Source organism: Mus caroli, chromosome 2 (assembly GCF_900094665.2).
Source record: "Mus caroli chromosome 2, CAROLI_EIJ_v1.1, whole genome shotgun sequence".
NCBI lineage: Eukaryota > Metazoa > Chordata > Mammalia > Rodentia > Muridae > Mus > Mus caroli.
In genome coordinates, this window is record NC_034571.1 from 7,959,430 (window position 1) to 7,975,261 (window position 15,832).

Here is a 15,832-nt window from a genome sequence, read left to right on the forward strand (position 1 = left end):
CATACCCTCAGCCGTTAAAACTTGCTACCTCTCTCTGACCAACAAGTGCTGAAATTATTCATCAGGCACCATCATGTCTGCCCTCAGAATTTCGTTAATATTTTGCTCCCACAACTATAAGGCAGACAAAAAGATGGGAAAGCCCGGAGACTGATGATAGAGGTTCCCACTGTTTTTGTTCTGTTCTTTTTGTTTTGAGACAGGCTCTCATAGATCTCAGTGCATAGCCAAGGATGACCTTGAACTTCTGATCTCCCTGCCTCCACCTCCCAAGCGCTGAGATTCCAAGTATTCACCACTACATCCAATTTATATAGTACAGGGGATTGAACCCACGGCTTCGTGCATGGTAGACAAGCACTCTACCAAAGAGCCATATGACAAACATGGTTGCCTACGAGTCTGGATGTACTTGATGCTGCAGATCTGCACATTGAAAATAGCTAGTAAGGTCGGTTACATATTATGTGACTTGTACAATTAAAACAGATATAGGTCACAAATTCCTGGGCCTAATCTGCAAAACTGGAAGTATAGGAATAAATAGAAAGCTACCACTAGACAAACTCCTAACTCAGCATGGGAGTGACTGCTCAATGGGGAAAGCAATCTCACAGCTGCACCGTGTGAAGCCCCCATGAGTCCAACACCTCTGCCTCCTCCAATGTGAGCCTCTTCCTTTGCACCCACTCTCCCTGAAGCATGAGCTTGTTTCTTAGAAATGCTTTGAACTATTCCCACTGTCTTGGAGATGAAGACCAGTGAAAGAAGCTACAAATGTTTAGCATCCCTTTAAAGGTCTATTTTAGGCCAGGTGTAGTGGTGCACACCCGTATTCCAGTACTCAGGGAACCCTGAGTCCAAGGCCAGCCTGGGCTACACAGTGAGACCTTGTCCCTGAATAATAGATGTATGGATAGATAAATAGATAGATGATTAATAGATAGATAGATAGACAGACATACAGATATGCATATGCAATAATGCCACCTGCATCTCCTACCTATGAAAACTGATTTTTCTTTATAAATATGTCCTATTCCAATATGATTAGACTGGAAACCAGGAATGAGATTTACATCCATCATTCTGGCAGTAGAGGACCAAGGCAAGTCTTGACTCAAATATAAGATCAGCCTGCGCTGTCACACAGTGTTCCAGAACAGGCAGGGCTATAGTGTGAGAATCCTGCCTCAAGAACACAACAACAACAACAACGACAACAACGATGACGACGACAAAGCTGAAAAGAAAATAATCTAAAAGCACAAGAAGTTGTGCGATGGTGAGATGGCTCAGGCTCAGTAAGTCAAGATGACCCGAGTCATGATGATCAGATCTCACATGGTGGAACTGACTCCACAGGTTGCCCTCTTACTGTGCCTATCCCACCACCTATACACACACGAACTAAAAACACAGACCTGTCTTTATAATTCTCATTTCTGTTTGTGATCTATTGCTATCAAGTAATAAAATGGAGGTTGAATCAAACAGTGCTGCCATTGGCCTTGAGTTATCTGGACAAGCTACCCTTGTCTAGTGGAATTGAGGGCGAAGACACATATTATATCCCTTCTTCCTAAACTTGGGACCTTTGCCTTTGGCATGCTGAGCCTTGAAGCCTTTGGTTCACATAAAAGTTCTTACCTACCAAGGACCTGGAAAGCAAAACTGAACAGCTGGATGGCCTCCCCTGTATAAAGGGATGGGCTGCCAATCATCCCTAGCTGCTTCATCATCACACCGACACCAGGTTAAACTACTTCCTGTCTGTCACCTTTATCCACCATGTCTCAACCAAGCCTATATACTGCTGCTTGCCCTCTAAGACCTTGGAAAGGGCCTGGATATCACTTAAGAGCAGGACCAGGTCAGACTGCGCTAAATCAATATCTCCATGTACTGCTGCCTTCCCAGGATCCACCTGAGGGTGCTCAATCACACACGGGGCAGGTCATCTGCTTCTACGGTTTTAGCTACTGTCCAGTCGCTGACCTGAGCTCCAGGACAGCAAATAACCTCATAGCATAAGGGGCCATACACAAACAAGGGCTTCCGAACTGTCTTACCATGATGTTGGAGGCCACAACAGTAGGGTCGTCACAGACCGACTCGATGAAAAATGCCTGAGGGGAAGGAAGTAAGACAACAAGGTGAAAACAGCCCACCAAGGAAGGCTAGCTTCGAGTGAGTTCACTAGGATACAAGAAAGGAAACCAGCAGGAAGAGGACTGGGGACACATAAAGCAAGCTAGAACCAGACAGACACTGCATGCTTCCTCTTAGATGCAAAATCTAAATTTACATGTGTGAGTGTGGGGGGTCAGGGGGATATCATGACAGAACAGGAAGACTAGAGGCAGAACTGGAAAACAGGTTAATGGAATACACATCCCAGGAGCCTGTCCTGTTTCGAAAGCAAAATCAGACAAACTATTTGGGAAGCAGATAAGGAGCAGTAAGTGGGGGAACGGGGCAAGAAAAACTGGGACCACAAATAGGAACAAAGAATAATGATACACATGAATGAAAATGTCCCAAAACTCTCTCTCTCTCTCTCTCTCTCTCTCTCTCTCTCTCTCACACACACACACACACACACACACACACACACACACACACATACTTTTTGTGCTTTAGAACTAGAAGCACTTGTCTGTTTGCTACCCAAAATATTAATAAGGAGGCACTGGGGGAAATATTACTTCATTAAACACCAACTTTGCATGGCCACGCCCCCTCCCCCATGGTTCCTAGGCATCCCACCCCAAGGAAGACCTTGTTTCAAGACAACAAAACACAGGCAACTGTGAGTCCAGGCTCACACCTACAATCCCAACACTTAGCAAAGGGATTGCTAGAAGTTTGAAGTCAACGTGGGCTACACACAGCGAGTTCCACCCAACCTGGGCTACAGAGTGAGACAATGTATCAACAACTCAGGGCAGCAAGAAGCTGACAACAGAGCCAGGCAATCAGTTACTCCCAAGGTTTTTCCTCTCTCTCAATTCGCTGGGGGAGGCAGGTTTGGCTCACCTTGAAGTCATTTTCTTTGGCAAAATTAAGGATCATGTGCCTTCTTTCTCTAGTTGTATTGGTGGCATCAAAAACCTGATAAAGAAGAAGAAGGATCAATCAATCAATAAATGAATGAATAAATGAATGAATGAATGAACGAATAAATAAATACAAATTTAAAGCCTGGTAATAATAGTTACCCAAACCACAAGGAATTCAATCCATTGTTTCCAGAACTAAGGCCTAAATCCCTCCTTCAAACAGAGTATGTCCTGTCCCCTGACCTCCAGGGTCCTCCCAGACTCCCCTTCTCTCCCTCTGCCTATAGCTCTTAGACACAGCAGGGGGAGCTGGGATGACCAGCAAGCAGTAAAATACAATGAGGGACCCAGGAATGGCCCCTGGCTACAGTGGCTGGTAGCAACACAGTAGTGGTGGTGCCAGATGCCCACTGCACAGGTGAGTGACAGCTATGTCCCAACATCCATCCCAAGAAACACTCCTGAGTCATGAGCTGCTTTGGGCCACTTGTCCCCTCAGACCTTAAATGCAGAGGCATTTGTCCCCGACCTCACTCCGTTGCTTGGGCCCATGAGGACAGAGGTGCCTGTGGCCCCCAGACTTACTGCAATCTGTCCACCTTCCTTTGTCAGGTAGCTTTTGACATCTCTCAGGGCAGCTAAGGCACACTGTCTGCAAACACACAAGAAGGAAAGCACTGGTCAGAGCAGACCCAGCTAAGCAGCTTCATCCTCTACGACACATTGAGGTTGCAGTTCCAAGATGCTCAGTGCTAGCCAGGCCTCCGGCCCAAGGACCAGTATAGATACCCATCTCCACACAGCTGAGGGAGGCGGCCAGCATACCTAGCTACGCAATGGGATCAATTTCCCCGAGAAACACTTGTATTTGCTTTTGGTTTTCTGGATCATTTTGTTTTGTTTTGTTTGCACTGGACCCAGCTATACTGCCCAGGCTGGCATTGAATTCTAGCCTGAGCTAGCCTCAAACTGGCAGCAAACCTCTAACCTTAGCCTCTATACTGTTGCGATTACAGGCATGAGTTACCATGCTTGGTCTTCCGTTTTCATTTTTTGGTCTCTGTCCTTTGTGGTAAGGAGAACTGAAACCAAGGCCTTGAACATGCTAAGCAAGTGCTCTACCACTAAATAGCAGCCCCTTTTCCCATTTTAGTTTGAGTCTCACTAAGTCATCCAGGCTGGCCTTGAACATACTCTGTAACTAACGTTGGTCTAGAACTTGCAGCCTTCCTGCTTTAGCCTTCAGAATTCTTGAATTATAGAAACTGTACACCATACTTGGCTTAAAAATTAAACCAGGGGAGCTTTTTAAGAACTGTGCCAACCAAGGGAAGGGATGCAGCTCACGTGATTGAGTGCTTGCCCAGCATGCACAAAGCCATAGTTCAGTTCATAGCACTGTATAACCAGCTGTATAGCTTTGTAGTGCCATCTATAATTCTCGTACTGGGGTGTGAGCGATAGGGTGGGTTGTGGAAGCCAGAGAATCAGAGGTTCAACCTCAGTTACACAGAAAGCTCAAGGCCAACCTCAGCTATGTGACCTGGTGCTAGGCAGCAGGATGGCAAATACTCATATAATATCTGCACTCAGGAGGCTAAGGCAGGCAGATCTGAGGATGAGGCCAATCGAGCTGGGTAGTGCAAAGCCAGCCAGCGTTATACAACAAATACCACTTAAAACTAAACTATAAACTAAATAGAAGTACAAATAAAATAAAAATGAATGTCAAAGCAGACCCAGAGAGTCACACTGGATAGGCCTGGGGCTGTGCCTTGCACCCGGATCTCTTCCCACACCCAGCTGATTCCAACACCATGCGGCTATCCACAGATGAGGGGCACCACCTGCCACCTGCAGTTTAAGAACTCTTTTGCAAATGCAAACGGAGGATTTCCAATGAAAAGGACTTTGTTCACTCCTGGCATGTGGCAGCTGTTGAAGTGTCTCTCAGGGTGGCTCAGTTTGTCCTTCTGGAAGAATATCAGAGCAGCTAGTCACAGAGAGGCCAAGGGCTTGTCCTAACACTAGCTTGGACTGATGGGCACCAGCATGAAGGCTGGCCTCTGCTTCCTTTTTTACAGAACCCAGCTTCAAAACAAAGGAAGCCACAGGATGGGAAGATTGCTCAGTCCATAGTAAAGTGTTTGCCTTTCAAGCACAACAACCTGAGTTGGGTCCTCAGAACCTACATAGAAGAGGGGGAGGAAGAAAAGAAGTGGAGGAGGAGGAGGAGGAAAGGGAGGGAGGGAGGGAGGCAGAAGCAGCAGCAGCTGGGGTTGGTGGTACACACATGTAATTCCAGTGCCAGAGAGATGGAAACAGTCAGAAACCTGGGGTTCACTGGCAGCAAGCCAATCTAACCTACACATTCACTTCCAGGTCAGTGACAGGCCCTACCTCTAAGAAAAGCCTACAGAGTTGGTTCTTTGGTAGAGCGCCTGCCACCCGAGGACATGAGTTTACATCTCCAGCACTCACCTAAATGCCAGGCACTTGGGGGTATAGAGAAAGGCAGGTCCCCAGAGCTCACTGACCAGCCAAACTAGTTCCAGATTCATCAATAGACCCTGACTAAGGGCTGGAGAGATGGCTGAGCAGTTAATGGCACTTGTTGCTCTTCCAGGACTTGGGTCTGATTCTCAACACCCACTGGTAGATCACAGCCTGGTTACCCCAGGCACCAGGCACTAACGTACATGCAGGCCAAAGACCCATACCCATAAGGCAACTTTTTAAAGTGAACAGTGAGTATCCAAAGAACATGCAAGGCTCTCCTCTGGTACAGACACACACACACACACACACACACACACAACCCAAGGCACCCCAGGCTTACTTTCGGACTCTCATGGCTTCCTCATTGTCAGGGCGGAAAAAGTTGTAAGAGCTGTAGTGCTTCACAGCCTCGCGCCGATACTCTCCCACATTGAACACTGGACAGGAAAGACAAGGACCGTCAGGAACAAGAGGCTTCCCAACCAAAGAGAAAACCAGCCAATAGCTATCCGAACAGGGAATTTCCTGTGGAAACAGTGTGGAATTCCCAGGCCAGGCTTGTCACCTCCAGGTGTCACTGTCAGGGAAACAGGCCCAGACCAAGGACAGCACTCATCATGTTTGCTGTACCAGCCAGCTGTCTGTCTTCTAGGAACCAGATCCTGACCTAGGCCTCCCAATGTCATCAACCAGAAACAAGCTCTGAAGACCCCCAGAGTCTAGCAAAAAAGGTTACAATGTAGGAATAATGCAAAATAAGTTACAATGTTGCTCAGTTGTTAAAAGTGACTGTCTAGCATGGCTGAAAGGCTGGGCTGGATGCTAGCACTAAAAACGTTGGGCAGGGCAATGCATCCCTGTAATCCCAACACAGAAATATAGAAGGGGGGGTGGGGTGGGAATATTAGAAGTCCAGGAGCTGTATAGTTCATTCAAGCTATGAAACATTGTCATAATCATAAATATAAATATAAATATAAATATAAATATAAATATAAATAAATCCGAGGAGAGGTAGCTTAGCAGTTAAGAGCACTTGCTGCTCTGGCAGAGAGAGAGAACCAGGGTTCAGTTCCCAGCACAACTGTAACTCCAGTTTCAAGGGATCTGACTCCCTCTTCTGGCCATCTGGGGCATGAGGCACAAGTGTAGTACTCATACATATTTGCAGGCAAAATACTCATATATATATGAGTTTGCATCTCCAGCACTCACCTAAATGAGTATAAAAATATATATAACTAAATAAATAAATGTTAGAACAACTAGAGATGACTTTTTGCCTATAGTATCCAAGTGTAAGTGGGTCTCACTGACCAGCCAGCCTTGGCTACTTGTTGAGCAAGCGATTCTAAAATTACCCCTACCATGTCTAAATTGGTTGTGTTCCTGCTGACAACACCATCATGGGGATGAAGTCACATTTAATAGCTACTGCTTATCACATGTAGATCTAGAGTCAAGCATCATTATTTAAAAAAAAATAAAAAAGTTTCTCAGCACAGTGAGGGATGCTAGCTCCTATCCTCAAGACACTGCCCATTTAGTTGGGAAGTGTCACCAATGCTAAGCAGCATGAAGCTGCTGAGGAGAGCCACTAAAGGAAGGCTAGTTACATCTGATGGGACTTTCAAAGGAAAAGTCCCATGGAGAATGGGGTCACCACGGGGAGCCTGATAAAGGGGAGGTGGACTGAGATAACTGGGAGGCAAGGTCAGACTCCATAACCTAGACGGGTGCTGGGAGTGGCCCTGCCTGAGAGTACCTGCTACTAGTCTTCAGACCTGGCTTACCTTTCGTTGGAACACCTATCCAGTTGAGGTAGCGAGTCAGCTTCTTGGAGATGTAAGTCTTACCCCGGGCTGGGAGCCCCACCATCACAATCACGGTTGGGGAGTTGGTCAGCTTCGGCCCACAGGCTGGAAAGATCAAGAAAGTGATCATCAATCAATGAGCAAAACTTAATGGTGTGAGTCCTGTGCCCAAAGACATATTTTGAAGTATAGGACCAAAATTGAGGATAGTGGCACATATCAGTAATCCCTGTCCTTAGGAGACAGACACGGGAAGATTGAGTGTTCAAGGTGATCCTCAGTTGAGTGCTACACAGTTGAGTTCCATGCCTGCTTGGGCTACACATTTAGTTCCAGGCCAGCCTGGGCAACAATGGGTAACTGTCTCAAAGCAACACAAAAGAATAGCTCTAAAGTTATGACATCATTCCACATCCCAAAGCCCCTGCTATCTGTCTGATGACCCAATGGGACTACCTCGCCCCATCCCCACCTAATGACCACTCCCTTTGGTGTGAGTTCAGTCTCTTTTCAAGTAATATTGGCAATGGCAGCTTAATGGCAGTTCTGAAAGCAAATATACAACCAGGCATGGAGGAACTGAGCCCCAGACAGAGTGTTCCAATCCCTAGCAAAATGGTGGAAGAGCAAAATGGGGTACAAAGATGGGACCCCAATGCCAGGAAGGGTAAAATTAGCACTGGGGAGAGATGATTTCCCAATTAAACACGTAAATTGAACCAACAGGTAGGAAATAGACTTGAGTGAGACCCAAAAAAGAGGGAAGACATTTTCTAAACTGCACTGAGACTTTCTTTCCTAAATAAAAAATTAAATAGAGCTTATCGAGTAAAAGTAGGTCATGGACCCAGAATGCTGGGCCCCCTGGCTGGGCACCATGCCTCTGCCTTTCACCACCTTCCTAACTAGCCCCCCTCGCTCCATTCTGCTGCCAGGATCTGATGGATGCCAGGTTCAGAGGGACGCCTAAGTCTGCCAAGGTAATAGCCAGTCAGACAGTCCTAAGTAAACTGGTCACTAAGTCCCAGGCAGGCTCCCAGAGATGTTCTTGCCTGTGATGAATGAGTGACCCGTATAGCCTTAGAATCACAATGAGACAAAGCATCAGGGACGTGGGTTTTTAGAAAGCAGCCAAAGGAATCCTGCTAGACAAACTAACGTTTCAACATTTCCTTGGCTGTGTCTTTGCCCCTGAGACTCTCGGGGGACTCCTGCATCCTGGTAACAAGTGCGCTCACAAGCCAAAGAGGCTGCCTGCCAGCTCGAGCTCAGCTGGCCTTCTCCTGTCCCAGACAGGCTGCACAGCCTGCAGGAAAAGAGATGAGAGTCGTACCAGCAATCTAGACAGATGTCAGATTTAGATAGAGGTTCATGGGAAGGCTAAGCATAGGGGATACCCAACATGGATCTTTTGCTTTAGATCTGCAGGCTAGCGTCTGTGTAGAAGCATGTATGAGAAGCAGAGCTATGTGTTCTCCTTGACATGGGGTCCTGGGTGAGGAGTGTGAAGCTATCTAAACAAGAGAATTCATAAGCCAAAGACAGCCCTTAGAGACATATCCCATGAATGCATTCCAGAGGCTCTGGAAAGAACAAGTTCCTAGAGGACAGAAGCTCCTGTGCCTCCAGCCAATGTCCCTTCTTCCTCCCTTATGACCCCACTGAGACATTGCTACTGAAAGCATCCAGAGCTGCCTGGAGACAGTCACCCTTATATGCTAGTGTGCATGGACTGCTTCTGTTGGAACTGAGTCAGGGACTCAGGTACAAGTTGACTGAGTTATCAGGACAGGGATTATGTCGATCTACTAATCGTAGGAATAAATCCCGCTGGCAGTAGACATTTGGAAGGGGGAAAAAACAATACTGTGGACTCAGCAGAGTTCCGCTAGATTTCAATGAAATAAACCTAGATCACCCCCTTAGTTGACAAAGCAAAAGCCATTCATCCTTCCCACATGCTCAAAGCTGAGGAGCTCAGAGCAGCTGCCAAACGAAGCATAGCTTTCCCTCACCCAGACATCCCAGCACAGTAAGATGAACGAATCTGTCCAGATAAATCTAGTATCCCTACCACAGACCGTCTTCAAACTCACAACCCAGCTCCAGGGTCTCCTGGCCTCATCACCTATTGCAACCTGGCCTCGGGTTCTCTTCTTCATACACAGTTTTACCACTGAGAAAGAGTCACCTTGAACCATAACCCCTCATCCTGCATCCCACAACTTCCCTGGATCCAGTCCCTAACTCTGCTATTTCTCCCTCCAACCAACTCAAAATATACTGAGTTCAACAAAGAGTTTTCAAAGACAAACAAATAATGCCTCTTTTCCTTTTACATAAATATTTGGTTTTTTTAACCAGGTGTTTTTTGTTTTGTTTTATTCTATTATTTAGCAGCAAATTTAGTTATCAACTTTAATGAGCATAAAGGAATACACAGATGTTCTGTTGGGATGTGTGTGATGGTTCATCTCCATTTGTCAATTTGGAATCACCATAGTAACACACCCTGCAGTATCTATGAAAATGTTCCTGGATTGGGTTAGCTGAAGTGGGAAGGCCCACACTGTGGGTGGCACCATGCCATGGGTGTGGGTAAGCCTGAGTAAAGAGAAGGGAGTTGAGCAGCAACATTCAAATCTCTCTGTTTCCTGACTGCAGATGCAAACCAGTCGGCTACCTAACACTCCTGTTACTACTGCTTTCCAGCCACAACAACTCCAACCCTCAAACTAGTCAAAATAAACACTTCCTCCCAGAAGTTGGTTTTGTTCAGCAATGAGAAAAATAGCCAATCTAAGTGGAAAGAAAGAAGCCATTGTCTTAAGACCTCCACGCCCTTGGGAGATTCAGAATGAAAGTCCTGCCCATAGCATGGTTCCCTAAGTAAGAGCCACAGAAAGTCACCAGGACGGGAGAGCTGAGCCAGCACCCTACAATGTCATCAGGTTTATATGCTCACATACTCATGAGCCCAGTGCTCTGGATGCCAGATGGGAAGGATGACAGGTGGACACACTTGAGGTCAGCATTATTGATGAGTACCACTGAACTGAGACCTGCTGCTTGCTCACATACTAGTCCTACTGTCGTTAGTTCTTAACGCAATCTTGCTACACGGGCCAGCATCCTGTAGGTAATTATACACAAAGGAAACCCGACCAGCTGGTGAGCTACAGGATAGCACGGCTGAAGCTCGAATTATGGGAAGAGAAAGCCTGACGCGTGATTAAACCCCCAACTTCAACAGTACTCGTCTACCATAACACTGTTGCGAGACAAACACGCTCCTGGGTCCTAACTTCAACTCTTCTTCCTCCATTAAGTGATTAATATCTTCGACAACATGTGGCCAAGTGCAGGGATGGATACAGCTAACTTAAACATCCCACCACCTGATACCCACAACTTCTTTTCCAAAAATTTGCTTTGCTGTGGAAGATACCCCACACCTCATCCGTGCTGGGCTCCACCTGATGCTTTGCAAAACATTTAACACTAGAAAAGGATGCTAAGCCATCTTCATCATCCTTTTGTGCAAGCATGTGAGTTATGCTTCAACTACAAGTTCATGGAAAACACATGGAAGGAAGGAAGGAAGGAAGGAAGGAAGGAAGGAAGGAAGGAAGGAAGGAAGGAAGGAAGGAAGGAAGGAAGGAAGGAAGGAAGGAAGGAAGGAAGGGAGGATACACTTAGGTCAGCTGTGGACCCTGAAGGGCTCCATCATCATCCTGAGAACTGAGACTGGCCTTTCCTCAGGAACCACCTCACTGCATCTCCATCAGCCAAGGGTGAGACAGAATTGTACACAAGACCTACCTTGACCTTACAGGTATACTACCACGTGAAGATCTCTCTGGAAATGGGCTTAACCTGCCAGGCCCTCAGAACACAATGAATACCAGCAACAGAAGGCAACACACGCCACATGGTTGTTCAGTAGATGAAAGCATCATTGGATCCACCTGCAGCATCCTCCCAGTCTGCTGGGATAATATAGCGAGAGCTTGCCTCGGTAGAGTAGGCTTGGGATGTGTGGCACAGGGAGAATAGAGATAACAGATATATCTTTTAAAGGCCCTCTCCCCTTCATGGTTACAGTGTACATGGACTGCTTACCATGTACCTTTTGTCTCCTAATATCTAATTAATTTGATACCCAATGAATGGCCTTGACCTTTACGACCTCTTATCTCTGCCACACACTGTGACAGGGTATCTTATTGATAACTGTGGGAGGTAACAGCAGTGCTCAACATGCAACTCCAAGAGTCCAGGACAGAGTTTAAAGCCAGGCCTCACCACCCCCTTGGATCTGGGACATCTTCAGCTCTTCATGTCTTCCTTTCCTTTCCTGGACAAAGGCAGAGTTTAAGACACTGATTGTGACAATGAACTGCACAGAGCACTCATGGAATGAATGTTCTAGCTATGCCCAGCTGGGCATAGGCAGGTTAGAACTTTGTAAGCCTTTAAATTCCATACCCGCCTTCCTTCATGTAAATTCTATCCTAAATCATAATCAAAGATGAACTGGCATCTTATTCCCATATTATTGAGGGACAATAGGAAAGGTGAAAGCTAGTAAGATGGCTTTGTGGGTTAAAGTGCTTGCCTTACAAGCCTGAGGACTTATGTTCAATCGCTAGAGGCCACTTAAGGATATTAGAGAGTCAACTCCATAGAGCTGTCCTCTAAATAGCTCTGCTCCACAGAAACTCCATGGCATGTGCCACCCTTCCCCCTGCCCCCCATAATAATAAGTAAATACTTTTTAAGATGATTTTTTGGTAGCTGCTGTTTAAGGCAACTCTGCCCCAGGCAGTCAGACTATCCCTTGGAACTCTGAGGAAACTGTGTGACAACTCCCAACTAAGTCTCAGGCTATAGATTTTCAGTGTAGGCAACAGGAAAGCCAGTTTGAGTTAAGCTCATTTGCAAATACAGTAATGTCTCTCTAAATTGTGGCTTAAACTGATGGGCATTTCCAGTTTTGGAAGAAACATTTATCACAATGTCGGTAAAGAAACTTGACACTCAATTTTTGCACTCCTCAGACAAACATATCATCCTGCACAGTCCTTTTGTTTTTTAATTTCAAGACAGGCTATGGAGGCCAGGCTATCCTTGGGCTATGGAGGCCAGGCTAGCCTAGGACTCAGAGATCTACCTGCCCCGCCCTCACCACTATGTGCACCACTCTTCCTGGCTTTTGTGATTTGTTCATTGTTTACGATTGTTTCTTTAGTTTTATCTGGACGATCTCCTCTATGCCCTCTAATACTAAGCCACCATGGAGCTGGCTGTCAGCCTCTGATGTGGAGACCACAGGGCTGGGACTGCAGCAGCAGCAGCTGGGAGCATTCTTGCCCAGCATTCATAAAGCTCTGGGTTCAATGTCCATCACCAAGTAATCCAGACATGTAGGTGCATGCTATAATCCCAGTGTTTGGGGAGAGAAGGCAGGAGGACCACAAGTTCACTGTCATCTAGACATCATAGAACGTTTAAGTCAACTCAGCTCTGAAAAACAGTTAAAAAAAAAAAAAAAAGAAAAGATTTAGGTGAGTGAAAATCTACAAAAGAGGCTGGGTGTGGTAGCACACACCTTTAATCCCATTTAAGTTGAAGCCAGGCCAGCCAGGGCCACTGGAGACCTTATCTCGGAAAGAAGAAAGAAAAATAGAAAGGAAAGAAAGAAAGTCAGTCTGTCCACAAGATTCCCAGTGTCAGTAGAAAAGAAGTAACCTATTAAAAAAAAAAAAAAAAAAAAAAAAAAAAAAAAAAAAAAAAAAAAAAAAAGTAACCTATCTTCTCTATTGCAGTAAAAACAAATTTAGTATAGGGGGGAAAAAAAAACATTTAAAATACGGATATGCTTTTAAAACCCCTGGCTGCAGATATTTGTAAGTGAAAGAATGTGTCTGAGCCGGGCGTGGTGGCGCAGGCCTTTAATCCCAGCACTCGGGAGGCAGAGGCAGGCGGATTTCTGAGTTCGAGGCCAGCCCGGTCTATAAAGTGAGCTCCAGGACAGCCAGAGCTACAAAGAGAAACCCTGTCTCGAAAAACCAAAAAAAAAAAAAAAGAATGTGTCTGACTACACATTATTTCACATACACACCAGTCTCACACACAAGAATTCTAGAAGTGAGTGAGCTGGTCATCTTAATCTGTCAGCTTTAGGCACATCCTCTTTAAACTCTATATGGTTCCAACAGCAATTCTTTGCAAATCTCTGAGCTCTGACAGACGTGCAAGCTTGTGGAATCTAGCGATCAGGTTCTGCAGCCTGGGGGAGGCCCAGCTGCTCGGTGATGTCTTTCACGATTACTACTGAGCCAGTGTCACTGAACTTGGGTTTCTTGCAAAAGCTGCCATGGTTCTCTCAGACCCAACCACAGAAAGAATGTATTCTGCAATCACATGGCTTTACACATACATAGAAAACCAGGCCCTATTGTTTGACCAATTTCAGTTTAAAAAATAGAAAACGCTATAGTCTGCCTGATTAAAGTCCAGAAGCAGCATGCTGTCTAAATTTGACCAACTTACCAACTTTCCCTGTTTTATTATTATTTATTATTATTGACAGGGTCTCATTGTGTAGTCCAGGTTCATGATTCTTTGACCTTAGTTTCCCAGCTACAGTGTAATGAGATTATAGGTGTCCCACAGGCTTGGTTTTACCCTGGGGCATTTTCATAAAGGTGGCCCCGGTGCATAAACGTGTCTGACAGGGTTTGGGGAAGAACCCTTGCCAAGCCCTTACCTCTGTCTTACTTGAGCAAAAGAAAAGGAGACTGTCCTGGGGACAGTCTCCACCGAAGCCCTCAGGTCCAGCAGGGAAGACCTGCTAGAGGTTTCTCATACTGCACCACAGGGAGGCAGGAAAACCAGTAAGTGACTCAGACCCACAGAGCTCTGAGAGCTGTCATGTCCTGTGATGGCCATCCTGAGAAACGTGACAGCAGAGAAACCTACCCTGCAGCCTGGTGTTCCAGTGTCCCAGGGTGACAGGAAACCACCTCCCAGTTTTGCCAGTAGATTCTCAAGCTACAAACGTGATGTGAGCAACGTATCCACTGGGCAGCTCACTCCTGTTTACCCCCGTGGGCTCCTGGGCCTGCTGCCTGGGAGGGAAGCATTGCCTTTAGAGCAATTCCATCCGCTCTTCCCAGAGGCACCTCTTCCTATCTAGGGATGGAAGTGAATGAAACCTTCCCAAATCGTTCACAGCAGCAACAGGTGAGGCACTAAGAGAAACTGCCAGCAAATTCCGTGCTCCGGGTAAACGAGTGCGTCTGTAAAACACTAGTCACCAACCCATAAACCATCCCTGCAACCAAGGATCTGCAGTCACGGGAGTGACGGCGAAGATGGAAATATACAGAGGTGCAAAGATCCGAGGAAGAAAAGAGATCGTGAACCTGAGGAAACCCAAAGAAAAGGGGGCGTTGATGTGGGCGGCCGCGCCCCTGCTGCAGTCGGCCAGGGTGACTCCAGAGCAGCCAGGTCTCTCCAGCCTCTGGGAGGCGCTGGCCCAGAGAGCCCAGGCCGGGCCGGGCACACAGGAGGTTTCCGGAGCCACAGCGCCCCTTCTGCCCAGCCTGGGAGACGCAGCCGGCCGCCACCCCCGCCTAGCCCGGCCGACCGGCACGAGTGCGCTTCCCGCAGAGGGGAACCGGCACAAAGCCGCTGCACACACAATGGCCGGGCTCTGCACGCGGCGCAATCTACAACCTAGCCCCCCACGTGGCTGCCTGCACTCACATCTGGGCAACGAGGGTCGGTGATCGACGGGCACCCAGATCTTCTGTACCCGGCTCTGGGTCAGTTCCAAAGGCATCTTCGTAGCTGTATTCGGCGACCCGCCACCCCTGGAGGAAAGACTCCGACTTGGGGAGAAGAGCAGCAGCAGATCCCCCCGGAACAAAGGACAGGAAGGGTGCGTCCGCCTGCACGCGGCTGGGCGCTCCCTTGCACTGCTTTGGAAAATGTGCTTTGTGCGGAGTCTCGGAGGAAGGATCGCCTGAGCGGAGACACGAGACAGATGAGAGCGGCGTGGAGTTGCGGCTGCTGCACTGCTGACTAGTCGGCTCTGTTCAGAAGCTCAGGGATGCTCCAGCGCAGTGACAGCCACGGTCCCAACGCCCAGCACTGCCACTTGCTCCTCTCCTGTTCTGTCGGGATGCCACACGCACTGCCCGGCCTTTTAAGATCTGACCGGTAGCGCGGCGCGTCAGCCTCGGGGCGGGCCGCATTCTTTGCGTCCCAGCCCCCTTTCACGTGGAGAGAAGGGTGGGCAAGGCCAAGAGACAGCCTGCTGCCGCCCCCTGCGGGTGGACGAGGGCAGCACGCTCTGTTCCTGCAACCCAAGCTGATTCTTTCGTCCTCCTTTCCGTCCTTAAGTTTATTCCCTACGGGCGCCAGACAGGAACGGAGTCCCCAAATAAT

General features: G+C 47.3%; 1 protein-coding gene across 6 annotated transcripts in view; it reads right to left on the minus strand.

Annotated features, from left to right (window-relative positions):
- The window catches only part of Pfkfb3 (6-phosphofructo-2-kinase/fructose-2,6-biphosphatase 3), a 28,424-nt gene extending 12,825 nt beyond the window's left edge, over nucleotides 1-15,599 (minus strand). For 3 of the 6 annotated variants that reach the window (XM_021183998.1, XM_029472906.1, XM_029472908.1), the window contains exons 1-6: nucleotides 15,149-15,599; nucleotides 7,355-7,480; nucleotides 5,902-5,998; nucleotides 3,648-3,714; nucleotides 3,040-3,114; nucleotides 2,073-2,129 (exon numbers count right to left, since the gene is read on the minus strand). In XM_021183998.1, coding sequence (XP_021039657.1) covers nucleotides 2,073-2,129; nucleotides 3,040-3,114; nucleotides 3,648-3,714; nucleotides 5,902-5,998; nucleotides 7,355-7,480; nucleotides 15,149-15,224 — 498 coding nt within the window. In that variant the 5' untranslated portion in view covers nucleotides 15,225-15,599. The remainder of the gene's footprint in view (nucleotides 1-2,072; nucleotides 2,130-3,039; nucleotides 3,115-3,647; nucleotides 3,715-5,901; nucleotides 5,999-7,354; nucleotides 7,481-15,148) is intronic. The other 3 variants (XM_021183970.2, XM_029472901.1, XM_029472904.1) reach the window with 1 other exon arrangement.
- Between the last annotated feature and the right edge of the window lie 233 nt (nucleotides 15,600-15,832).